The sequence below is a fragment of the Balaenoptera musculus genome, chromosome 1, assembly GCF_009873245.2.
Source record: "Balaenoptera musculus isolate JJ_BM4_2016_0621 chromosome 1, mBalMus1.pri.v3, whole genome shotgun sequence".
NCBI lineage: Eukaryota > Metazoa > Chordata > Mammalia > Artiodactyla > Balaenopteridae > Balaenoptera > Balaenoptera musculus.
The window spans coordinates 118,876,868-118,901,576 of NC_045785.1; the positions used below are offsets into that span (position 1 = coordinate 118,876,868).

The 24,709-nt window shown below is 52.4% G+C and overlaps 2 protein-coding genes across 4 annotated transcripts in view; one reads left to right on the forward strand and one right to left on the reverse strand.

Moving 5' to 3' along the window:
• The window catches only part of C1H1orf226 (chromosome 1 C1orf226 homolog), a 309,915-nt gene extending 286,234 nt beyond the window's left edge, over window positions 1-23,681 (forward strand). For 2 of the 3 annotated variants that reach the window (XM_036871202.1, XM_036871206.1), the window contains exons 9-12: window positions 3,396-3,561; window positions 4,995-5,147; window positions 19,049-19,358; window positions 20,186-23,681. In XM_036871202.1, coding sequence (XP_036727097.1) covers window positions 3,396-3,561; window positions 4,995-5,147; window positions 19,049-19,358; window positions 20,186-20,684 — 1,128 coding nt within the window. In that variant the 3' untranslated portion in view covers window positions 20,685-23,681. The remainder of the gene's footprint in view (window positions 1-3,395; window positions 3,562-4,994; window positions 5,148-19,048; window positions 19,359-20,185) is intronic. The other variant, XM_036871209.1, reaches the window with a different exon arrangement.
• On the reverse strand, window positions 11,418-14,658 carry SPATA46 (spermatogenesis associated 46). The gene is made up of 3 exons (XM_036871218.1): window positions 14,160-14,658; window positions 12,830-12,943; window positions 11,418-12,166 (listed from the first exon to the last, which is right to left on the reverse strand). The coding sequence occupies exons 1-3, from the start codon at window positions 14,260-14,262 to the stop codon at window positions 11,640-11,642; spliced, it is 744 nt and encodes a 247-aa protein (XP_036727113.1). The 5' UTR covers window positions 14,263-14,658; the 3' UTR covers window positions 11,418-11,639.
• Window positions 23,682-24,709: the final 1,028 nt, after the last annotated feature.

Here is a 24,709-nt window from a genome sequence, read left to right on the forward strand (position 1 = left end):
TGGGCAAATCGCTCTGGTTCTCTCCACTGCCATTTCCATGTGCCTGCCGCTCCCTAACTTCAGCCTGGGCCTGCCCCCACTTCTCGCGGAGGAGCTGGAGTCCAGGCAAGTAGGCTGGAGAGCCAGTGGGCAGTGGTCTGGTGTTGCCGGGTGGGTTGAGGGGGTGGGTATCTGAGTTTTGGGAAGTGGCACCGAGCTGGAGGGCACAGGGTCGAACTTATGCTTGTAGCGCTGTGGCAGGAATGCAGAACTGGACACCGCCCTCCAGGCGTGGCCCTCCCACTGACTTAGATTGTGACCAGAATAAGTCATTGCCAAAGACCACACAGCTCTGGAAAGGCAAAGCTAACTCCTACCTTTTCAGAAATTGATATGGCCTACCTTTGCGAAAGGTGTCTGATGCTTTAAGAGTGTGCTGAGTACAAATAAGTCCCGCCTGGTAGGGAAGAGGTGGTGTTATCTGCTCCTGTTGTGCCACGGAGGAAGCGAGCACACAGCTGTAGCTGACTGCCCAAGCCAAGGCTGAAAATAATGCTGCCGCATTTTGGTGCTTCAAGGCCAGGCCCACATATGCAAAACACAGGGACTATTAAATTGCCTCGAATTTAAAGGGAGTCTTGGCTGTTTTGTCCCAGCTTGGCCTGGTCTGGGTTCTCCTGTGGTGTTCAGGCTGCTGCAGAGAGAGGTCGGAGCCTTACGCCTGCTGCCACTCTTGACGGCTGCAGGAGCAGAAGGGCTCGTTAGCGCTGGGTTCAGGCAGCGGCAGCAGTGTGTGCTTTCTCATTCCCAGGGTTTGAAAATGCCTGAAATGTTATAACTACGTTTGCAAAGCTAAAATTCTTATTTAGTCTGGCACGAGGAGCACTCAAACACAGCATTTTTCATGGTGCTGAGTGCCAGTGGATTTGTGATGAAAGCATTTGATGCAAGGGTCGTCTTTTATGTACTGATGGTACCTCCACCACTGGGATGGTTACCTGCAAAAGAAACTTCCAATTTTTTTTTCCCCTGGCTTCTGTAGGAGGGAATTCCTCTTTTGTTCCCAGTCCGAATTCTCTGACTTCCCAGTGGAAATCTAGAAATGTTCTTCAGTGAGCCTTTAATGAATGGCCCCTGGTACTGACCACTACGTCCATCGGGATGTGAAATCACAGACTCTCCGAGCCTCTAGCCAACCCTCTCAGTTGAAAGATGGAGAAAGTGAGGTCCAAGTAGAAGTGAATTACCTGCAGTTGCATAGGGAGTAACCAACAGACTCAAGTGTTCTAGCTTCTGTTGGGATGTTCAGATGTGGGGTTCAGGCAACTGAGTCTGTAGAATGTGTGTGTAGGGAACCCTCCAGAGGTGCCAGTTAGTGGTAGGCAGGATTCTCCACTTTCTCTGTTTACATGCATTGAAAGTTTTGTTCCACATTTATGCCTAATGTTTCTGTTTTGTTCCAAAGAAAATAGAAAATGGATAATTAACAATTCTGTCTGCTCGGTACATTCCTTTCAATGATACTCTTAGTTGGAATAAGTTACATTACTTGCAGATAGAAGGTTAAGGTTGGCCTTTCCTCTGGGGGCCTTTCTGGGGGTGGGCTTCCCACAGCAACTGTCCTGTTTCTCAGAAGCAACAGGATCTGGGGGACTCTCGGGTGAACTACCTCCATGCCTCAGTTTCCGAGGAAGATAGAGGCTTAATAGCCATCCACCATCTGATATCCAGATTGAAATATTATTGCCACTCTTTTCTCTGTTCTCACCCTTCTCTAGATCTCTCTTTAGATTATCTGAGGCAAGAAAGGAGGCTGATTTCTGGACCAAAATATCAGTTCTGTCCTTAGCAGCACCTGGTGGAGGACAGATTTACTTTAGATTCCTTAGGCATCCTCCCCACTGAGGGAAAGATCGGCCTCACCTTGGGAGCCACTAATGGAAAGCGGCAACTAATCTCATTAGTGGCCCCACTTAGAAGCAGAGCCAACTGCAGGATCAGGTCCTTAAATCCGGGCAGTGGGGGAAGCAGCTGCTGCATCCAAGAGTATGATCTCCGAGTGCTGGCTGCTGGGAGGGCAGACAATGGGCTGGCAGGACCCTGGGTCAGGCTTGGCCAGACTGTGGGGTGGACATGGTCTTTTACTCCCTGATAGAATGTGAATCTCTTTGGAGCAGATTGCTCTTCAGAAATCCAGAGCATTTGTTATCTGAGCCAGAGAATTGGCTTTTCCAGTTCCTTCCTTCTCTCTCGTCCGCTCCTGGTTCCACCTCTCCCACCCCGCTCACCCTGACTCTGTGTCTTTATCCACACCATGTTTTCGGTTCAAGAAAACCCTCTTTCCCACAGGCTGCCTTGGTCCAGGCCACCAAATTCATCAGCTCTGCTTATTCAGGGACCTTCAGAAACCCTCCTAGAGACCCCTTCATCCACTTCTTAGCAGAAAAGTCACATATGTGTAAATACTGTCATCGTCTCGTGACTCAGTTTCTTCAAACCAGGGTCCTGACAGAATCACCCCACCTCTCCTCCCACTGAATTGTATCCCCACACCCAGATTGCACACAAAGAGCAGACCCTACTGGGCCCTGAGCATTTGGGGTATGCCATTGCCAGGTGCTCTACCATGAGAAGGCGAGAGTTGATGAGGGTCCCCCTCTTCTCATAGAGGCCGTCTCTGTAAGCTGTTTACCTCAGCCCTGCTGGGGTTGCTGGATGAGGCCCTGTTATTAGTCAGTCAGCAAACGTTTGACATTTGCCAGGTATGAAGCATGCTCCCAGGTGCCCTGGGAAATAAAAAGGGAACGGAAGGTCAGGGAAGGAGGCTGACACCCACCCACAGATGTGCAAACACAGACCATTACAGCCATTTCACTGACTTAGAAAGGGCAGGTGTAGGGCTTCCTATTTCTCACGGTATTTGGATGCGAGGAAGGGGAGAGGGAAGATTGCAGGGGGTTTACTGTGACACTGTTCTTAGCTAGTGGGTCAGTATATCAGTTTTTGGTTTCGTTTTTTAAAAGACAAGATAAGAAAAATGTACCTGCCTCAACACAGCAGTCATATGTTAGCTGTCAAAGGAGTTCCGACAGGGATGGAGCAGGGGGCAGGGTCTGGGGCCCAACTCTTTCCTACCTTTGGCTCGTGGTGTGGGGGTCTGAGTCGTACATGAGTGACACATCATGGCCCTCACTCAGGACAGAGAGAGATCCAGCCAGCAGCTTCTTTCGGCTTCTCCTCTGAATTGCAAGCCCGGGCGCCCATTTTGCCCGGGGCAGGGCTTCTTTGTCTTGAATTGAACCTGGAAGGTGTCTCTGGTCCTGGCCGTCCACCAGTGACTCGCATTTGCATTCACGTGCCTCTCTTCTCTCTGTCCTGTCTCCTCGCTGTCTTCTCTGCCTCCTCCTCCCCTGCAGGTTCACTTGCTGAAGGACCAGCTGGCTGCTGAGGCTGCGGCACGGCTGGAGGCCCAGGCTCGTGTGCACCAGCTCCTGCTGCAGAACAAGGACATGCTTCAGCACATCTCTCTGCTGGTGAAGCAGGTGCAGGAGCTGGAGCTGAAGCTGTCGGGACAGAACGCCAGTAAGCCAGGGCCCTGCCCAGCCTCACCTCCATGTGGAAGCTCTGGAACCACATGTTCTCTTCCCTAAAGCTTTTTGGTGGTGCTTTATTGGACCCCTGACCTGACCTGACCTGGTATCCCGGCAGAAAACAAAGGCAGCTCTGTTTGTCCCATCCATACATTTCATGGAATTACAAAAGGGCAGGGCCAGAGAGGGGCTTGGCTGCCTTCTAGCCCAGTGCCCAGACTTGACCTTGAAAGTCCCCGGCAGTCACGACCACATGTTCACCCAGCCTCTCCTCGATGGGGGCCCGGGCTCTTTACACGTAAGCTAGGGCTGCCCGTTTCTTTCTCAGAGGGCTTTTCCAGTCGAAACACGCTGAGCACCTACTGTGAATCGTGCTCTCTGTGAGCTCTGCAGGAGACATCGAACTGTTGAGTAGTTTACTCTCCCTGCACTATTTCACAACTCAGCAGCATGGAAAAGGCTGGCAGCAGTCTGTCTATTTAATGGATAAGGCAGAGGAGTAACTGTGGCCAGCTAGCTCTGCTGGTTAGTGGCAGAGGTTGCCTGGCTCCCAGCCTGAGATGCCTGCCTCTATGCCCAGCCACCCCCAGGCTGCACTGAGAAGTACTAGAAGACAGCGTGTCTCCATGCCCTCCCTCCTGAGCTTGTCCCTGTGTTGTCTGCTGCTCTAAGTGTACATTGGCTGTGGACCAATATCCATTGATCATATACATAATCTCATTTAATCCCTGTAGTGGTAGGTGGTGGTGTGCCCATTTTACAGATGAGGAAACGGACTCAGAGAGGTTAAGTAACCAGCTCACAGTTTCAGGACTAGTAAAGTGTGGAGCCAAGATTCAAACCCAGGTCTAATGCTTTCCCTATTATACCAGTAGTTCTCCCAAACTATCCTGTGAGCTTTTTAAAAAATGGATATTCCCAGATCCAACCCACAGAGGTTCTGCATGGGTAGATCTGGGGGAGGGCTGATAACTCTGTGTTTTGAAAGTGGCCCGAAGTTATGGATTGGGAACCACTGTACTTCACCACTCTGAAAGCCTCTCTGGATTTTTACTTTTGTTTATCAAGGCCCTGTTGTATTCTAATTAATGCCAGTTTACAAGGTTGCACCAAGTGTTACTACATGCTTTTAACATAGCTCTTCAGTTTGTACCTTTTTCCTACCACGCACCCCATTCAAGGCAACCACGGGCCTCACCGGCTGATCATGTGGTTATCCTTGCCCTGCCTTTACCACCTCCCCTGAGCTCCTCCCCTTCAGCCTGGCGTGTCTGTGCTGCGTGGGGTGGAAGCAAGGGCTGAAGAGCCCCTGTGAGGGTCCGCTCAATTGGCCAGGGACCTGGGTGGGCCAAGGGTGGCTTCCAAACCAACCACCTTGCTAATGTCGCCCCCTCCCCCTCTTCTCCCCCCCCCACCCCACACCAGTGGGCTCCCAGGATAGCTTGCTGGAGATCACCTTCCGCTCTGGAGCTCTTCCCGTGCTCTGTGACCCCACGACCCCGAAGCCAGAGGACCTGCATTCGCCGCCCCTGGGCGCGGGCTTGGCCGACTTCGCCCACCCGGTGGGCAGCCCCTTAGGTAGGCGCGACTGCTTGGTGAAGCTGGAGTGCTTCCGCTTTCTCCCGCCCGAGGACACCCCGCCCCCTGCTCAGGGCGAGCCGCTCCTGGGCAGCCTGGAGCTCATCAAGTTCCGAGAGTCAGGCATCGCCTCGGAGTACGAATCCAACACGGACGAGAGCGAGGAGCGAGACTCGTGGTCCCAGGAGGAGCTGCCCCGCCCGCGGAACGTCCTGCAGAGGCAGGAGCTGGGCGACAGCCTGGACGATGAGATCGCCGTGTAGGTGCCGTGGTGCTAGCAGGCGGAGGCCGTGGCCGAGGTGTGGAGGGCCAAGTCGGGCTGCTTCCCCGGGTAGGGGCTGCCGGCGAATATGCGCACTGCTGAGGATAATACCCAGGGGCCCAGAAGCGTTTACAGTTTCAGAAAAGGATTAGGATTTTGCTTTGGAGGGTCACGTGGGGAAGACATTGGATTCCCAGAAGTGATTCAGCTCCTCCCTCCTGCTTGTGACTACTGGGTGGGCGGGGGTTGGGCAAGGGGCCTCTCAGAGCCCGTGGCTTTGGGAAGGGGTCCCTCTTGAGGACCACCAGGCTGCTGAAGGACCTGCTCCCTCTGCCCGCTGCATCATCAGGCTCCCCTGCTCTGTCGTGTGATGTCCCCTTCCCCCCCCCCGCCCCCCCCCCCCCGCTACTTCTGTGGTCCCGACTATGAAGGGAAGCCATTGGTACCTTCTCAGGTACTTTGTGTTTGGATATCAGGATGCTACCAGTTGCCTAACTCTCCCCTGACCTTCGTGGGAGGAATTCCTTCTCTGGGCCCTTGCGAAGATTGTAGAGGTTGAATGCTCTAGGCTGAAAGACAGGATAGTCCTTTCAGTGTGAACGTGGAATTGGGATGTGTCACATTGCGGGGATAAGCTTTCAGATGAATTGGATCCAAATGTTTTCTCTAGGTGGGCTTCAGGTGTTGCTACTGAGGGAGACTGGGAGTTTACCGTCACTCAGGCCCTTGCCGTGAAAGCCCGTGGGGAGGACAGCCTCTTGCCTGCCCTAGATCACTTAGGTCTGATTCCTCAGTGTGGATGTCCTGCCCACCTCCTGCCTGCAAGTCCAGCTCATCCACATGGAGGCTGGAAAGCCGCCCTCTCTCCCCTGTGTCCTGCCTCAGGGGCTGTGCCAGCTGAAGCTTTTGTAGCACTCTTGCCTCTATAAAAGCCTCAGAGACCCGGAGCCCCCAGCCTTACCTCTCAACCTGTCCCTTCCACTGGGCAGTAGTCAGTTTTTACTGCGGAAAAAAAAACCCAAACATAGACTGGTAGCTGAGACTGCTCAAGTCCACTCTTCAGAATCACTGCCACTTAAGTCAGAGACGATAATCACTTTGCCCTTGACCTGTCTCCCTGTGGGTGCATGCCTCGAGCACACCTGTAAAAAGTGCCAGGTGGAATTCTCTTTCACCATCTAGGCCTAGAGATTACCACCTGGTACAGTGAGCTGATTGGGGCAGGGAGGGCTAGCTTACTTGTCCTTGGTTCCGGTAAGGCCCTAAGTGGCTGTTAACAGATTTAAAGGTGCCTGAAGAGAGAGCTGAGACCTGCTAGTGCCAAGTGTTGGGGAAATAAGTCTTTATCTTGGACAGCAAACCACAGACCCAGACTGCAGTGTTATTTGGGGATCAATTGGTAAGGATGTAGTTGCAAAATTGAGTTCTTCAAGCCTAACTTGGCTTCATAAAATATAGAAATGGAAGTTCAGGTCTTTTCTTATAGCTGCAGTTGGATTTCTTCTAGACCAGAAAGTCCAAATTAAGGAAATAAATGTAGCTTTATGTTAGCCTTCCTTGGTGCACGAGGGTGTCAGTGGAGTGGGACGGGTGCGTGTGTGTGTGCATGTGTGTACACGTGTGCTGGCATTGACACACACGTGTGAGGGAAGGTGTATACGTGTGCATAGGCTTGTGAGAAGTGACCAGAGAGAAGAGAATGGGAATCTCCAGGGTGTTTGAATCAACAGTAGATTTGTGTTCTTTTCCTAATGTGCATTTGGTTGGAGAGAGGTGGTTCTGTTTTCGTTACACTCTCTAATTAATCATTGGAAGTAGGTCCAGATACACAAGGGAAGGAAGAACCATGAAATCAAAGGAGAGAGGTTAGGAGTCCGGTTTGGCTGAGCCTCTCTAGCTAGCTTACAAAATCCTACCCGGGCTTCCTTGAGTGTGGGACCTCTTAGCTCATTAGAATTTGGGGTGTTCAGGGGAGGGAAGGTCTGGCTTCTCCAGACCCACTGCCTGCAAGCAGGGGCTGAGGACAGAGCCAGAGGCCAGTGGATTAGGTGTGTGGAATGTGGTAGGAGAAGGCTTGTTCGGGATGGGGAGAAGAGTGGGTGGGGGGGATAGTTTCTAAAAGGGTCTTGAAAACCTTGCCAAGGGAGGGAAGAAAGGAGGCGGTGGAGAGATTGAAGAATTGGAGAGACTAGTTCTATGTACCGCTGACTTGGGACCCATTTAAGACCCTTGCCCTCGGGGTGCTCCACAGTGGTTTCCACCCACCTCGGCACCATTCTTTCCCCAGTTCAGGCCCTCCCTGGAGCACTGGTTTGTGTGTTGGCATTCTCCTCAGTGTGACCCACACCAGCACGCACTAGGTGTGTTGGAGGTGGAGGAGACAAAGGACAGATCTAGGGGCCTTGAAGGGTCACCAGCCACTGGGGCAGGAAAGGGAATGTTGCAGACCTGATCTCCGAGCAATGTCACCCTGTCCTCTCTCCTTGCTTCTCGCTCTGCTAACTCAACTCCTGCCCCCCTCTTTTTCATCCTTCTACTCTGCCCTGTATGGAGGACAAGTGGACACCAGGGGCGCCTCCCTTACTGTACCTGCCCCAGCCTTTCCTGGGTGCCAGCAGACTCTTGGGTACACAAGGCTCCCACAGTTGCGGAGCCAGGAAAGAATTTCTCTACACAGGATGGACTGTATATTGGGACTGAAAATTATATTCCTGCTTATACTAATGCTGTCTATAAAGCCTCTTCGTAGCCTCACTTCTCTCAACTCTCATTTAGGGGTTGTATTCCTTTTATTTTCTCTTTGCCTGACTGCTTCTTCCCACTCTGCCCCCTCCCCGCTGAGCCCTCTACTTCCTAAAACTGTGTGGCATTAACTCTGTTGGATCAACTCTCTGGGAAAAGATTCTGTTCATGTAAGTGCACTTACTCCCTGGATGTTGTCACTAGTCTAGTGGCTTTTGCTAAATAAACCTTTCTTATTTCTAAAAGCTTTTCCATTGTCTTTTCTTGCCTCTTCTATTCTACCTGCTCCTTCTCCCCACCCACCTCCCAACTTCCCAAGCCCAGTGGCATCAGCTCTGTGACGCACGATTCCCAAGGGTGTGTGGTGTTTAGAAAGAACTCCTGTGTTCCTTCAAGGAGCGGGGGAAGGTGGAGTCTTCAGTGGCAGTTTATTCAGACCAGCCTTGCAGGATCGGGCTGTACCAACGGTTCTAATCCAAGGGCGATTTCGCTCCCCCAAGGGATGGATGTTTGGTGACGTCTGGAGACATTTTTGGTTGTCACAACTCGGAAGGAGGCTATTGACACATAGTGGTTGGAAGCCAGGGGTGTTGCTAAATATTCTACAATGAACAGAACAGCCCCACCACAAAGAATTATCCAGCCCAAAATGTCAGTAATGCCTAGGCTATCCCCGTTTTTTTTTTTTTGGACTCTCCCAAACCCCAGGTCTTTTCAAACTCCAAACATCACTGGAATATATTGGCGGCGGCAGCAAGTTTTGAGTGCTTGAAAAAGTACATCATAGATACTTTCACATATAATTAAGATCATCAAGATTATAAAATTTCACTGACTCCCCGACTAAATGTCTGAAATATGTAGTTGGTAGGTTTCTGGATGGGCCCATTCCAGGAATGTCCATACTGTAGGCAAACAGACTTTTCTTCCCACACCTGCCTAGAAGGGTTATGGTGTCGCTGAAACACAGCTCAGCAGAGGAGTCCTGACTCATTGAGATGTGGACTTTCCTGCAGGGAGTAGAAATGAAAAGGGAGGAGGGTTGCTGGCAGAGAGGGATGGTAGAGAAATATGGAGCTGCAGGATCTCGCAGAACCCACATCTTGAAAACCAGGCTCCCCTGACTGCAATGCATAACCATTTTGAAGGCAGAGGTTTTGTTAAACCTGATACTTTGGTGGTAGGCCAGGCCTGAAGGAAAGTTGGAGGGTCAGATCAACCAGGGTCATATACCCTCTGCCCTTTTCTGGCTGAGTGAACTGAACTGAGCCTTATTTTCTTATCTGTAAAATGGGAATACAACACACCACATAAGGCTATAATGAAGCGTAGATGAGATTGTATTTTAGAAGCACCCAGCAGAATGCCTGGCAGTGGCCCAGGGTGCAGTACGGTTTACCCCCTAATTAACTGGGAGGGGGAGGCTGTGTTTGTGCCGCTCAGTGCAGTTGTGTTCTGCGTGCATTTTCTGCTGTGCGGAAACTATTCAGAACTCTGTACCGAGAAAGCTCCTGGGGTCATAATGACACTACGTTAAATGTGAAAGGTGGAAAGTACCCTGTCCTTAGGGACAAAACGCTAAATTCTCACACCTGCCAGGCCATGATTAGCATGTGTTGTGGCCCTTGGGCTCAGTCCCTGGCCTTTGGATGGCGTTCTCTCTCTCTCTTTTTTTTTTTACACTGTGCTCTGTGCCCATGATGTGGCTGTCCTGGAGGAGGGAGTGAGGGCTGGGCAGAGGGAGAGAGACCAGATGAGGAGTGATTCCTCACCCGGTCTTCCCACAGACCATGCTGAGACAAGTCCACTCCGTGTCCCCCTCCTCGTACTCCCTCAGGAGCCCTGTCAAGGGGACACACGTGCATAGCAGCATCCGTAGGGAGAAACCTCCGAGGGCTCCGGTGGCCTTTCCATTTAGGAAAGCAGGAGGTCAGAGTGAGGACTAAAGACTCGCCAGAGTCACTCATCTGTTCCCGCCGGGAGCTGGGCCCTGGAAGCAATGGAATAATGTCAGGGCTGCCTGCAGATCACCCTGCCCCCCCCCCAACAGTGAGTGGGTGGGACCCTGCATGTCCTGGCTCCCAGGCCAGTTGGAGCCTGCAAATCAAGTAGACTCTGGGACTCTGACTTAGTGGCTGGAGAGTGGGGTGAGGAGTGGGGCAGTGGGTGCAGGACTGGTGTGTGATGGGGGTTTGAGCCAGCCTGTCTCTCACAAAAGAACCACAAACGATATTTTAGCAGAACAGTGATAAGCAGAAGCAGCTTGGCCGAACTATAAAGTGGGGCTTCGGAAGACTTAACTATGTGACCACTGGAAGGGTAAGGGGAGATCCTCCACCCCAACCCATTGGCCAAGCAGTGGGGAAGCAGAGACAAGGGGAGGGTTGGTGCCAGGGTCCCTGAAAGGAAATGCCCCCTTGCAGTGAAGGGGCCCACTGAGTCATTAGGGAGATGAAGTGAGAGGTAAATAAGGCCTAAAATTAAGACCATCAAACATAAGCTCTTTTTTCTTTAACCACATAATGGGCAGAACCGATGTCCTTGCTGCACCCTCGACGCTCATTCATTTTTCTGGGTCAGAGTTGGCTATGAGGTTTGCTCAGAAATGGAATAAGGGTCAGGGCTGTCTGCTGGGACATTTCTTGGTACTAGGAAGCAGTGTTTTCACATGTTTACCGGGCTTTTTAGACATGACTCAACAGAGCCATGTAAAGATGCCCCCTGGGTCAAAAATGATCTGTTCTGCTTCAGCCAGAGATGTCCCTTCCAAATGAAGGATCATGGTACACGTGGTGGGAATGGGCCCCAGCCCTATTTGCCTCTTTTCTGCCTTATGCGTGGGGCATGTTGTCCTCCCCGTTCCACCCCTCAGAAGAGCTAACACCTAAGAAGCTTTCAAACTGCAGAGATTCTGCTGGTGGAACCGAGAGGAAAGGGCGTTCAACCCTTCTCCCTCAGTGTGAGCTCTCCCACGGTGCAGGGCAAGGACCAATCACAGAGGGACCAACAGGAAGGCCGGGGTCTTAGAGCAGTGGTTCTCATACCTGAGCTGCATCAGAATCACCTAGAGGGCAATTAGAACACAGATTGAGGGGCCCACCCCGCAGAGTTTCTGATTCAGTAGGTCTGAGAATTTCATTTCTAACAAATTCCCCGGGGTTGCTCACACTGCTGGTCTGAGCACCTCACTTTGAAAACCACCATTTTAGAAGATAGGCTCAAACTTTGGGTATTGTCTTTCAAAAAAAAAAAAAAAAGAGAGAGGCAGGGATATGGGCCTGGTGTTGCTAGGCAACTGGTAGCAGAAGGGGAATGCGATGGGGACCAGGGACTGAGAAGCACAGGTGGTACAGGGTGACCTCAGACTTGACAGAAGGCTGTCACTAACTTTGGTTTATTGGCCTCTCTGTAGAGACATAAATAGGCATCATCCCCCGTTTCCCTGAAGCGTTGTCCGCTAACAAGACAGCTGCCGCCACCCAGCAGCCCTACTTGAAGGCCTGGCAGCTGCCTGAGGAAAGCCTGTCTCCCGGCCGGACCTTCTGCTCCTTGCCCCAGAAGGTTTTGAGCTTGCGATAGTACACCTTGCAGCTGAAGCCCTCCTTGAAGCCCCCCTTGATGTGGCTCTTGAGGGAGTGCAGCGTCGGGTACATACGGCAGCAGCCCGCACACTTGTAGCCTTTCTGCTGGGCCGGGTACCACTTGGAGGCCATGAGGATGTCCTGGGTTGTGATGTAGTCTGTGGAATCCAGGCCGTGCCTGGATTTCTTGGTGGCCTCTTGGGGGCAGGTGTTCTCTGGGGAGGAAGAGGACGAGCAGATGCTCTCAGCCGTGTCCTCTGGGAGGCAGTTGTCCCTCCTGCCCTCGTCCCGCTGCACCTCTGGGAAGCTGTAGGTCTCCAGGTGGCTCTCTTTGTCCTTGCATACAAAGTAGCTGTAAGGGGAGAACCAGGGCCGGTAGATGGTGCAGTTCCACCTCAGCTGCTCTCTGTTTGGGGGGTCCCCCAAGATGCAGTCTGCAAAGGAAAGGGCTGGGTCTGAGCCTCGAGCCAGGCAGGGAGCAGTGAGGCCTGGGGTGGCTGGAGGCCGGGCGGAGAAGCAGAAGGGCAAGAAGGCAGGTAGTCAGGCAGGACCTCAGGTTACCTCTGCCCCTCCGTGAGTGCAGTTCTGAGAGCAGGCAGAGGATGGGGTGGGGAGAGCAGTCTAAGGCATTCCTTCCTGCTGTCCAGAGAAAAGCAGTTTGATCTCTGGGTAGAGACTCCCCTTGCAATGACTAACTAAGCCTTGGCATTTGTCAGGTGCATCCCTCCCTGCAGACACCTTTCCTCTGCCTCCTCTGAGCATAGACACAGGTGGCTCAGCAGACAGCCAGACCTCTGGCCTCCTAGAGCCCCTCTTTCTACCACCACTGGTTGCGGCCGCTTCTCCAGCCTCACTGTCTGCCTGCAACAGCCCAGTCAGGCAGAAAGTGCTGTTCTCCATCAGCCTGAGAGACAGGAGAGGAGAAGCAGAGGACTCTACAGACCTGCAGGTCTCTGCTAAAGGAAGCACCGGACAGGAGACTACAGGGGGAAAGGCAGCACGTGGCGATCCCACACACAGGCACCCTGCCCTTAGGGGAGCAGCCCCTGTTCCCCCAGCTTCTCACATGTGCCCGCCTGAGTCAGAGAAGGCCTCACCTGGTGAGAACACTGTGTTGTGCACCCCATGCCGGAGAGCGCTGCTTTGGTGCTGGGGTAGCAGGGCCTGGGCTGGGCTGGACGCCTCAGTGGGAAACACCGTCTTTGCAATGCCTGGGTTACAGAAGAAACACTCTGGTGAGCTGGGCGAGGTTGGGCATCCTCTTCTTGGGACCCCTCCCCCCGAGACCTACCTAGAGGTTCAACCTTGGTGCTTTAAGGCACTGCAAAACTGAAGCAAAATAATGACCTTTGTGGCATCCACATAGGCAGAGCTATTCTGGATGAGCTCCTGGGGAATTCCAAATGGGGTGCTGGTTTCACTGAGACCCTGGAAAGGTCCTCTCCAAAGAAGAATATAAGATGTGGACCAGATGACAGCTTTCTGCCTGGCCCTCCCCTTTCTTGACCCTCCTGCAGCTCTCCGTGTGTGTGTGTGTGTGTGTGTGTGTGTTTTCACTCTGCACTGCAGCCTTTGGGTCCCTGGAGGGCCCAGAGGAGGGAGTCTGGTCGTGGACCGCGTAGCTATGTTACAAGATCCCTTTGAGGACGAGAAGCCCGTTTCTCCAATTAAAACACCTCCCACCGACAGCCAGAGAGTGTTCAGGTGGACCCCAGCTGCCTGATGGTTGCGAATACTTGGGTTAAGAAGCTGACTTGCCTCAAATCGCAGAGCAGTAGCTGTGCTCAGTTTGGGAAACAGATGGATACAGATGTCCTGTGTATAGGCAAATGGATGTTTAGGAGAACCACTTCAGAGGACAGCACTTCTCAAACTTTAATGTGCGTAGGAATCACCTGGACATCTTGTTAAAAATGCAGATTCTGATTCAGCGGGTCTGGGGTAGGGCCTGAGATTCTGCCTTGTTCTAAGAAGCTCCCAGGTGTTGCAGGTCCATGGACCATGCTTTGAATAGCAAGTCCTCAGAACATTCTACTTTATTCCATGATAGGCTCATCAGTTACCACCACCCCCCCCTTAGGTTCCTTCTGATGGATTGATAAGTCTAGATCTTCTCCAGGTTTCAAAACAGGGCTGAAACTAGTAGCTACTCCTTACTTAGACAAACTGTCACTTTGAGGGTTCATGCAGATTCAGAGGGGGAAAAAAGCCTGACAACAAATGTTTCCCCCATCCTTCCCTTGCAAGAAATGAATACACGGCAGGAACTACTTACCATGTATGCAGCATTTTGAAAAATTATTTTCTCCCCATGTGTAATTTGACTTTCTCACTAAATCGTGGTCCTGTAACATGATCTGGTAGAGTACTCAATTAACAAGCTTCAGAAAACCACATTTTTGTGGCCCTAGTGGCACGAGAGTTTACCTGGCAAGGTGGTGGCACGTGAGGACGTGATATCAGGAAAAGTGCTCAGAGCAGAGGAAGAGATTCGAGGTTCAGAAATGCTGAGGAGTGAGAAGTTCTCCATATTCTGACTACTGAAGTGTATGGAGATCACACACACCTGCTCCCAAGAGGCTGGTTGGGTTGTCTAGGCAATAAACATTCTGAGCTCAGTTGACATCACAAGAGGACCACATGATTCTACTCGCCAGGGGAGGTTATCCCTCTCAAAGATGGATGGGGTCTGTAGCAAGCAAGATACAAAAATTTAAAAGATGTTTTTCACTTGTCATTCTTCTGTGGCCTGTCCTGATTGGGGATACCCAGAGAGAGGGAGGAATGTAGTGGAGACCTGAGAGCGATGTTGTCTATTCACCCCCTCTGTTGTTTAGTGTCCCTTTTCCATGTCGTTGCTGTCACCACCCCGAGCTCTGGGATCCTCTGTCCTCTCTTAATGACCTCTTTGCTTTTTTTCATCTGCCTAACCTCTGTCACCAGATGTTTTTGTTGTTTTACCTTAGTTTCTGTTTTTTTGGTTTGGGGTATATTTTTTACATTTTTCTTCGGAAATAATTTCAAACTTATAAAAAGCTGCAAAAATAAAATTTGTACAGAGAACATTCATGTACCCTGTATCCAGATTTTCCTATTGTTAACATTTTCCTCCATCTGCCTTATCAATTCCCTCCCTCCCTCTCTGCCTCTATGTGTGTATACATTTTTTTTTTCTGAGATATTTGAAGGTAAATTACGAACATAATGCCCCTTTGTGCCTAAATACTTCAATGCGTACGTCCTAGGAATAGGGACCAAACACTGTTTTAAGTGGTTGGTGCTGTCTGTTTTTAGCAAATGACTAAAACATAGCTGGGTGGCTTACTCAACACCATTTTGCTCATTATAAAGCAATTTGGTAGTAAGGCTGTGTACTCAAGAGTGGCAAGGTAGCCTCTTCTCTTTGCTTCACTTTTGTCATGGCCAGCCTGCTAGAGGGTTGAAAGATGAGCTTGAAGGTGCCCCATTCTAGATCATCATGACTAGATGCATACAGGGCTTTAGATCTAAAGGTGGGTATGTTTGTGCTGGGTCGGAAAGGTCCGGCCCAGCCCGTAATCAGCAGTGGGCTCCCCTCGCAGTGTGTGAAGCAAGTGTGAGTTAGCATGTGCATGTGAGATTCCAGAGCTGTCTTCCTGTCTGTGTTTATTCACAGTACTTAAACATTTGCAGGACAGTGTGGAGAATGAGATCTCGTGTACCTCCTTCATAGCCTGGTTTGGAACGTTAGAACGTGTTAGGATGTAAATTGACGCCACGTACCTTGGCAACTTTGAGGGTATTGGCCGTTTCACTTGGCCGTCGTGGTGTAGAGAAAGATGATGGGTCTGGGAGTCAGCCTACGTGAGTTCTAACCCCCTGCTCTGCCGTTATCTCCCTGTGTGGTATTAGGCAGACCTCTCTGCCACCTGCTTTTCCCATTTTGTTAATTTAGACGGTTGGAGTGGATGAATGAACATCTTTCTGGTCTAAAATCTAGGGATTCACGTGTTGGAAACGAGACAGCAAAAAAATGAGTGATGCACACATGATCCAGAAAACTTAGAATTTCATCTTGCCTTGGCCCATTCCATTCCTCCCAGTGCCAGCTAGGAACTTCAGATATACTTCATGTAAAGGGGCCTCAAAATATTGGGGGAAATACAGGAGGCTGCCTCAGCGCCTGTTTGTAGAATTTTTAAAATACGGCTCTGTTTTGGTTTATTACAAAGCGTATGGGAACCTGGTCATCCAGGTCTGTTACACTCCTCATAGCAGGACCCCTGTCTTGCATACTGTATCCTCTTGGTGTGCTGTTGCTGGTGACCGAGACGGGAGGTGACACTCCCAATGTGGTCGGTCACTACATAAAATGTGTCTCTCTCTCGTTTGTTTCCCGCCTGCTTTCCGAGCCCCTTTCTCGGACAGGTAAGATACTGTCTTTCTTTTGGATGACTTTGGCCCCAGATGCTCCCCTCTGCTTGGCTATGTGCATGCTGGGGGGTGCTGTTAGGAGGGCCACCTGGTTGGGATCCAGTCACCTTTCTTTCTGCCATCACCATTATTTTCTGAACCACCAAGCCTCCCGTCCTGACAGAGTGTGGGGTCATTAGCGCCTTCAGCAGGAAAGGGGCTCGCTGCACATCCCTCAGATGTGGAGATGAAGGGAGCCCCAGCCAGAGTCCTGCTTTGGAGAGAAGGGCAGTTTTTCCTGGCCTGACCTCAAGAGCCCCTGTTTACCACTCCTGGAGGAGGGCATTTTGAGTGGCTTTTGTAAATGGAAGAAGGCTTGGGGAACAGCTTCTCTACGATGTTAGCCCATAATGCAGTCAGTTTTAAGTTATTCATATCAAAAGTCAATTCAATTAATTTATTAAATGCCTACTGTTGTGCAAGGCCCTATGCTGAGCATTATAGACAAAAAATGTCACTTAAGATGCTTCATCCCATCAAGGGACTTATTTTATTATTAAAGACAAGATGTATTTACCAGAAGACTTAAGAATTATGAAGAGAGTATATGATGAGCTATTTTTAAATTACTTAAGAATTCAGTGTATACATCCTGAAGGGTAGAGAAACAAGAAGTACAGGAAATCTAAAATGGTGCTTAATCCAAAAGTTATTTATGTTTCTTAGAATGTGTTTCTTCAATAATTATAATCAAAGGGGCTCACAATTTACAAGTCACTTTGCCAGGTGTTTTTGGTACTTACACTTTTAGAAGTGAATGTGTCTGCTCTGAAAATTCACATTAAACCAGTAAGGAAACAGCCAGAGAACTATGTGAGCCCGAAAGTGGTAGGGATTGGCCTTCTTCCCTGGCATATATCTCTTGAACATTTGCTCTAGTTTCATGGTGGCCCCAATACTTTCTGGTTTGGGGGGAAATCATTAAATGCTTAAGTTTCCAAAGGCTTCTCTGCTAGTTTGCAGAGTTCACGATTAAAGAAAAATTAGAAGGATATGGGACATGATAGGTAAATTATGCAAAAGTGGATGACATGGCAAGGTTTACACTCTCAGGGGAAGACTCAGGAGTTGATACCCCTGTTGTGGGATGGGCCGGGATCTCCTGCTAATGTGGTGGGTCTACATCTGGAACCCAGCCAGCCTGACCCAGTCAGCTCTGTGCCCTGTGTCCCAGGGATGTTCTAATCGAGTTCCCGGCATGTCCCCTGCAGCGGTGCTTTTCTCGCACGTGGGTTAGGGGCAGTTACAGAGGTGAAGGCTGTGGGGTTCATCACAGGGGGAGATCTCCACTCCTCCCACAGCTTCCTCCTGCCTCCCGAAGCCCCTTAGCATATGGCTTATTGAGGTAGTTGGCTCAGAAGGGATATCTCTGCATAAAACCACGATAAAGAGAAATGCTCCCCAGTGCCCAGGACTCAGCAGTGCAGGGCAGAGAATTGCTTTATGCAAAAGTTCAACGGAAGAAAAGGTGTACCCTAACCTCAGTTACTCTTAGGAAGGCTCGGCTAGAGTAGGCACTTTAGCAGAGGTGTTGACAAGGAGCAGAGCCTGTGACCAAATCGCTCTCCTCCTCTGAGACTGACAAAATATCTGGAGTAGCTGGTAAGGACAGCAACCTCAAGCCTGCTTCCAAGGCCCCAGAGTGGGTCTGGCTGCACTGAGGCCTGAGCTAGGTTTCCTGGTGGGGAGAGGCTGCCTCTGTGCAAGTGTGTGGACAGTGCAGCTTAGAGCCCTGAGCTCTAGCCATTCCAACTACAGACCTCGGAGCTCCTGTGGTCTTGGTCTCCACAATTCTCTATCTGCAAATGGGGTTGGCATTTCAGGATATTTATTGAGCACCTACTATGTGCCACACCCAGGCTAGCTGTTAAAGACACAAAGATGAGTGAGACATGGCTTCTGCCCTGCAAGTGTTTACAACCCAGTGGGTCTCCTCCCAGCCCTTTGAGTTAATCTTTCCAGCCGAACAGAGATCCCTGGGAGGCAGACTGTGCACGAGGCGTATTTAGGCGCTTATTCCATGCAAGGCAGGAAAAGTAGTGGCAAGAGCCCTGAGCTTTAGGTGAGAAAACCTGGGTTCTCGTTCCCACCGTGCCAGTAATTGGGCTGTGACCTCGGGCCCAGCAGTTCATTACGCTGAGCCCCGTCTTCTTCCTCTATAAAGAGAAATCTTACCACGCCCCACCTTACTAGCTTGTGAGGATTAAGCGAGCTGGTGTTTGTCAGCTTCCTCCTGCTTCCTTGGCACCAAGTGCTTGTCCATTTGGCTTGAACTGGTTCTGAGGCACCACTTAGCACCTCTCTGCATGCAGCTGTCCCATCCTCCCAAGTTCCACCCCCAAGAGAAGTGAGCATTTTTCCTGGAGAAAACGTGCTACTCATGTGGCTTTTTAGCAGGGAGCTTCCAACTCCAAGCCTCATACTTGCCATCCCTCCACCAGCTTCTACCCCAGCGCCTGACTCAGAGAGCTCCACATGTGCTCATGGCAGTGTAAAAATGTCACATCTCATTGCTTCATCCTTGTTTTTCTTTACTTCAAAGGGCCTGGTGACCCCAAGGTAAGGGGTGAAGCTGTGAGTCAAGGAGGCATGTTTAAAGGGATAAGTTAGCTTTCTTGTGGCTAGAGTTCATCACTGATTAACCTGGGTGAGGCCGAACTAGAATTTCTGGTCCCACATCCCATCAGAACAACTGGATCGGAAGGTTCAAGAGTGTCTTTGCTGCCTCCCTCTTGACTGTTGCCAAAGCCTCATGAAGTTACAAGCTGTGGGTGTGGTATAAGGAGAAGATCAAAAGCGATGGGGTCGAAGGCCCCCCCTCCCCTCTCCTCACCGGCTCTCTGTCTTTCCCTCTCTGTTTGTAGTCGATCACAGCATGTTTGAGAACTTGAACACAACCCTCACTCCAAAGCTCCAGTCAAGCCGCTCCTTCCCCCACTTGCCCAGGCCTGCGGCCCCCAGCTCTGCCCCCCTGGGGTCTGTGGAGCCCGGAGGGCCTGGACTCTGGGTGGGCGGCGGCCAGCACCTCAAGAACCTGGGCAAAGCCATGGGGGCCAAAGTTAACGACTTCCTGCGGAGGAAAGAGCCCTCGAGCCTGGGCAGCGCGGGCACGATGGAGGTCAACAAGACCGCAGGGGCCCAGCTGGCCGGCGGGGCTGACGTGGACGACGGAAGGTGAGTGCACCTCTCCCTCCCGCCCTGACATCCTTACGGGTCTGGACCCGGTGGAAGGGGCCTGCGACAGACTGTAGTGTCTAGAGGGGAGAACGGCCTTGGGGTGGGGACGGAGGTTGTCACATAAAGAACAGCTGAAGGATCGGGCCATGTCTGTGGGACCCGGCTTCCACTCTCCCACCGTGGCTGAAGTTTACGGCGTGCCCGTCACGTCCTAGCACTGTGCTATGCTTCAGCTGCATTATTTTACCTAACCCTGAAACAGCCCTCTGAGATAAATTATATTATTTCCATTTTGCAGGTAAAGCAGGTTCAGAGAGGTCACGTGAGGAGCTTCAGGTTACAGAGTTAGTAATTGGCAGGGCTGGATTCAAACCCAGGTGTTGCCGGAAGCTCCCCGGGGGGGTGGATTCTGACACCCAGCCACACCTGAGAAGTGCTGCCCTGACTGCCGGTAGTGGAGAAGCCGGCGTCTGGCAGAAGCCACTGGTCAGGGGAGAGAGGAGCCTCTGCTTTGGCAGCCCCCCCACGTCCAGCCTCGTTGTAGACGCCTACGCTCCCCACGTGGGGATGCACTTTTCAGGGCTACTGTATAGGTTCTGACGTGACGCAGTTCACCAGTGGTCCCAGTGTTAACGCTTTGTGCTGTTGTGAACACCGAGTGAGGATGTGACAGGCCCAAAGCCATTTGTGCTCAAACTGCCGCGACTCGCACGCTAAACCAAGAACGAGAGCCCAGAGCGAAAAGCGCTTCCCGGGTGGGTGAGTGGAAAGTGCAGCACGGTGTCTTGCCAGCCTTATGTCAGCTCATGTCACCAACCTTATAGGTCAGCCCTGCAAGAAGCATTCCCTCGGCTGGATCCCCCGCCTCCTACCACCAGGAAGCGAACCCCTCGGGCCCTGAAGACCACCCAGGACATGCTGATTTCATCGCAGCCAGTCCTAAGCAGTCTGGAGTATGGGACAGAGCTGTCACCTGGGCAGCCCCAGGACTCCCCTCCCACTGCCCAGCCCAGCCCAGCAGATGCTTCACAGCCAGAGGCCGTCATGGAAATGATGGACAGGGGCGAGGCTCTGCCCAATGGAGAGGTTTCCCTGTCGGTACCTGACCTAATCCACAAGGACAACCAGGACGAACCGAAGCTAAAGGTGACTGAGTGCCGAAGGGCCTCCTCCCCTGGCCTCATCGAGAGAAATGGCCTCAAGCTCAGCCTGAGCCCCATCAGCCTGGCTGAGTCTCTGGAGGACGGCAGCCCGCCTCCTCGGGCACGGACCTCCAGCCTTGACATCGAGGGCCCTCACCCAGACCTGCTGTCCTTTGAGTAGAGCTTCTGCTGCTCCTGCTGAAGCCCCTTCCCCTCTGCCCGCTCCTCCACCGTGCACCCTGGCCCTTGCCCCAGCTCCACCCTGCTGTCTGTCCTGCTTGCACAAGGCTCAGCAGAGCCAAGTCTTCCACACGGGCTGCTGCAGGGCCAAAAGTCCATGCGTAGTCCTAGTTCAAGAGTCCGTCCGTGGAATGGCAAAAGGACTCGGGTGCCATCCCAGCTCCTCGGCGTGCTGGCTGCAGCCCTTGGATACTAGGGCGCCTCTGCCCCCGTGTTGCCCTGGCTTCCCACTGACCTGCAGGGCCAGCAGCGCAGGCTGAAGGGTATTCTCTCTGCCCGGCTCCCACATGCTGCCTGCTCTTCTTCCTCCCCTGCCCTCCTGGTTCCTTTCTTCTCCTCCCTGGGGGCCAGAGGCCTCCTGCCTCCGGGGGAATCAGGCTGGATGAGGGATGACGGGTTTGGCTTGATGATGGGCCCGGGCCCAGAAAGCCGCACACCCTGAGCACAGCCCAGCCACAGCTTCTCCTGGTCCCAAGACAGCACAGGCCTCGGTTGTTACCTCGCCTCTGCCCGTGTGGATGCAAGCCGGGGGCAATGCTTACCGGACCTGAGACCTCGGGCAGCCTTGTCGACAGCCCGGGTTCACAGGGTGTGTCTCATCTAGCCTGAGGCAAGGCACAGAGCCAGCCAGTGAGAGCGCCTGCCAGCGTGGGAGTGTGGGAGGCACTGGGCAAGATGGTGCAGCCAGCTACGCTCGGGCTCGCTGCACAGAAGAAGGGACCCGGGCTTCCCTTGCTGTGAAGACAGGGCTAGGCAGGCCCTGGCAGAAGCAGCAGAGCAAGTTCTGATCTTGTTTGGCGGGGAGGGCCCAGGAACCTGGCATCCAGGGAGCTGGTCCCGAGAGAACCCAGAGCAGTCGTGGGGAAGGCAGGGAAAACGGGATGGGGAAAGAGTAGTCGTAAGGGCTCAGAGCAGCTTTTCGGGGTTTCCACAGCGTGACGTGATGTAGTTCTAGGGTCTAGGCATGGTAAGTACGAGAAGCAAGGTGAGGAGTGTGAGAGGTTGGAATGTGGTAGGAACTGTGGAGCAGGCCGCCCTTAAGTAGGAGGCGCTCCGCTCTTGTACAGAAGGTGCTGTCTACCTGCCTGCCTCTGGGGTCTCTGTGAGGGATTGACAGTTCACACAACCCCACTGGTTCTGCCCTCCTGGGTTAACCCACGTCTGTGTTCCTGTCTCCCACCAGGGGTCCTGTCATGCTGTTTTCCTGTGGCCCAGAGACCCTGTCGGGGGGTGATCCCAACCCTGGGGGCCTTTGCAGCAAGAAGAGAACATGCCTTTTTTTGAGCAAGGTGGCTGGGTCCCCGGGAGAAGGCTGGGAGTAGCACATCTGGCCAGAGTGGGCTGTTCAGCTCTTCTGTGACTCCTGCCGCCTCCCCTTTTCTATTCTTTGTTCGGCTTCCCACTCTGGGTGCCCCAGAGCTCACTGCCCACTTCATCTCATCACCCAGTTCCTGCTCCCCTCCCCACCACCTCTGCCTTATAAAATGTCCAAGCTAACTCCTGCAGACCCGGGAGCCTCGGGGGACCACCAGGATGCAGGTGCCCTTCCTGCCTCTTTGCTTCTGCAGCCGGGGGCCTTGCCACAGCTCTCCCGCTGCCTTTTCTCCTACCCTGCGTTCTCAGAGTGAAGCTTTGTCTCATCTTCCTCAGGAGGGTCCAGGCACGCCAGGCACCTTGCAGGCCGTGGTGAAGTGAGGAAGGCTGTTACTGAATTGAGTCGGTCCTGACTTACTCCAGGAATATCACAGAGATGTTGATATCTGACCCTGATGCTCAGAAGTTCTCAGGACTAGCATTCGGGGGCCTGTGAGTTTTCCCAGAATGGCTTGGGGTTCTGCACAAAACACAGAGCTGGGGGCAGAGAACTAACCCCACGTGCTGACAGCTAGCCCGCTCTCATCTGCGCTTCCATCCCAGAAGCTCGGTTTGCTTCTCTGACAGGAAACTTACCAGGTTCCTGCACTCTGGGGCTGCTCCTCTCCCAGAGACCAGGGTGGCTCTGGCCGGGTGATATTGTAGCCATAGGTGCAGAGGTGGCAGGCCTGGGCAGGCTTAAGCACCCTGCTCTCCGCTCCACACCCAGCCGCTGCTGAGGTCCTGGCCCTCAGACCCAGGGTTAGCCCAGGGATCCTATCAGGCTGTCCCAGGACCATGGCCAGGGTGACCCCAGTGTTCCTCAGACTCGTGCCTAGTACCAAATAAGGGGCTGTGGGACCCTGCTTCAATGTCTGGGTGGCCTCTCTGCGATCTCCATCTCAGCCATCCTTCTACAGGAGGGGTGCTGCTGCTACCGGGGTGGGGGAGCTCTCTGAGGCTAAAATCAGGTCCTAGATGCGACAGGGAGTGCCTGGTGCTAGGGCTGAGTGTTGCCCAGAGGCCAGTGGGAACAGCGACTTCTGTCCTGCTGGCCCCGGCTCGGACCAGCTCTCTATGCAAAGCCCCACTTGACTTCCCGTGTCCATCTCAACAACCTGACCTGCCCATGACTGCAGTCACCCCCCTGACACACCCCTCGTGGTGAATCCAACTTCTCCGGAAGCTTGACCCTCGGGTGGCCCAGTCTGCTCAAGGACAGGGTACTGAGGAGAAATGAAGGGCCTGTCTTCTATGTCCAACAGAAGGAAGCTGGGGCCACAGAGTTTTTTCTCTCCCTGTTACCCACTGTCCTGTATCCCCATATTCAGCAGTAGTTTTACCCTGATAGATGCAAGGTGAGCTTCCAGAACTTGGCAGGAAGGTGGCATATTCCCCTGCGTGGAGAGAAATGTATCTGTGTTAACGAATGTGGGTGATATGAAGACATTCATGTAGTCCATCAACTTTTAAAGAACAAAGAGGTTGGCCCAGGTTTGGGGAAAGAAGAATATTACAGAGCTATTCCAAGTGTTTTCTAGAGATTTTATATTTATATTTTTAGTAATCTTCTGGTAGAAGGAAACTACACAATAAAATGATTTGGTTTGGTTTTGCTGGTTTGTTTTTTTTTCTCCTGACTGATGCAGAGTGGTTGGTTTTTCCGAAGGCTGCCTCGTTGAGCGGAGAGCATTGGCCTTCTTTTGCTTTGTGAGCCTGGAAGAGTGAGACATGAGGATGATGGGCACTGCTGACAGATCTCCAGCACGAGACCTTGGGAGGAAATGATCTCTCGGGATGTGCCCTCATATCTTCCTCTGACTGGCTGGCTGCTGTGGAAGTGTCCCTCTTGCAACCAGACCTACGTCTGGTTCAGGGCATCAACATCACGTGCAAAGGTGCAACCGTCCCCATCAGAAGGAAGCAGGGAGGAAATGCGAGTGACCACCAGAGCGTCCGCCTGGGGTCCATAGCCCTCTCCCATCAAGGAGGGGACAGAGCTGGGTGTGCACACAGACACTCTTCAGAGAGGGACCAGAGCGGCCATTAGATTCGGAGTCGTTAGTAATGTTGGTAAAACACCCGAAGCTGCTGACGTAGGCACTTACCCCAGACTGGGGCAACCCAGGTACTCCTTACTGAGACAGCATGGCTTCGAGCAGCGCTGGCCTGAAGCCCCTTTAACCCCCTTGCTGCCCCTGGCTGGTGTCAGACCAGGAGACCCAGAGGACTCCCAGCTGAGAGTTGGCCAGACCTTTAACCTCCTTAAAAGGGACAAAGTGGAGAAGAGACAGGAAGGGGAAGGAAAAGAAGCCATACACATTTCTAAAGGGGGAAGGATGGGACCTTTCTGCCCAGCCCTGTCGTTCGCCCCCGTGACGTGCCAGGGGTCCCTCCCTGGGTGCACATCAGAAACGTCTCAGGCATGAGGCTGTCTCCAGCCTTTTCTGCATTGAATTCCACTCCTGTACTTCCTTTCTCAGAGGACGGGCAAGAAGACCGCGGGCACTCACACTGCTCGCTCGCTCTGGAGTGGGGTGCAGCATATTGTTCTGGGAAGGCAGGAGTAACACAAAACCCAATCCAGCGTATTCCATGCATGGGAAAAGGCAC

Bases quoted from the DNA above. Each gene is read 5' to 3' on its own strand.
- SPATA46 (XM_036871218.1), bottom strand. From the start codon at position 14,262: ATGGAGAACTTCTCACTCCTCAGCATTTCTGAACCTCGAATCTCTTCC. The intron at 12,944-14,159 runs GTAAACTCTCGT...TCTGTAACCCAG, and splicing joins ACGTGCCACCACCTTGCCAG to GCATTGCAAAGACGGTGTTT. The intron at 12,167-12,829 runs GTGAGGCCTTCT...TTTCCTTTGCAG, and splicing joins CAACACAGTGTTCTCACCAG to ACTGCATCTTGGGGGACCCC.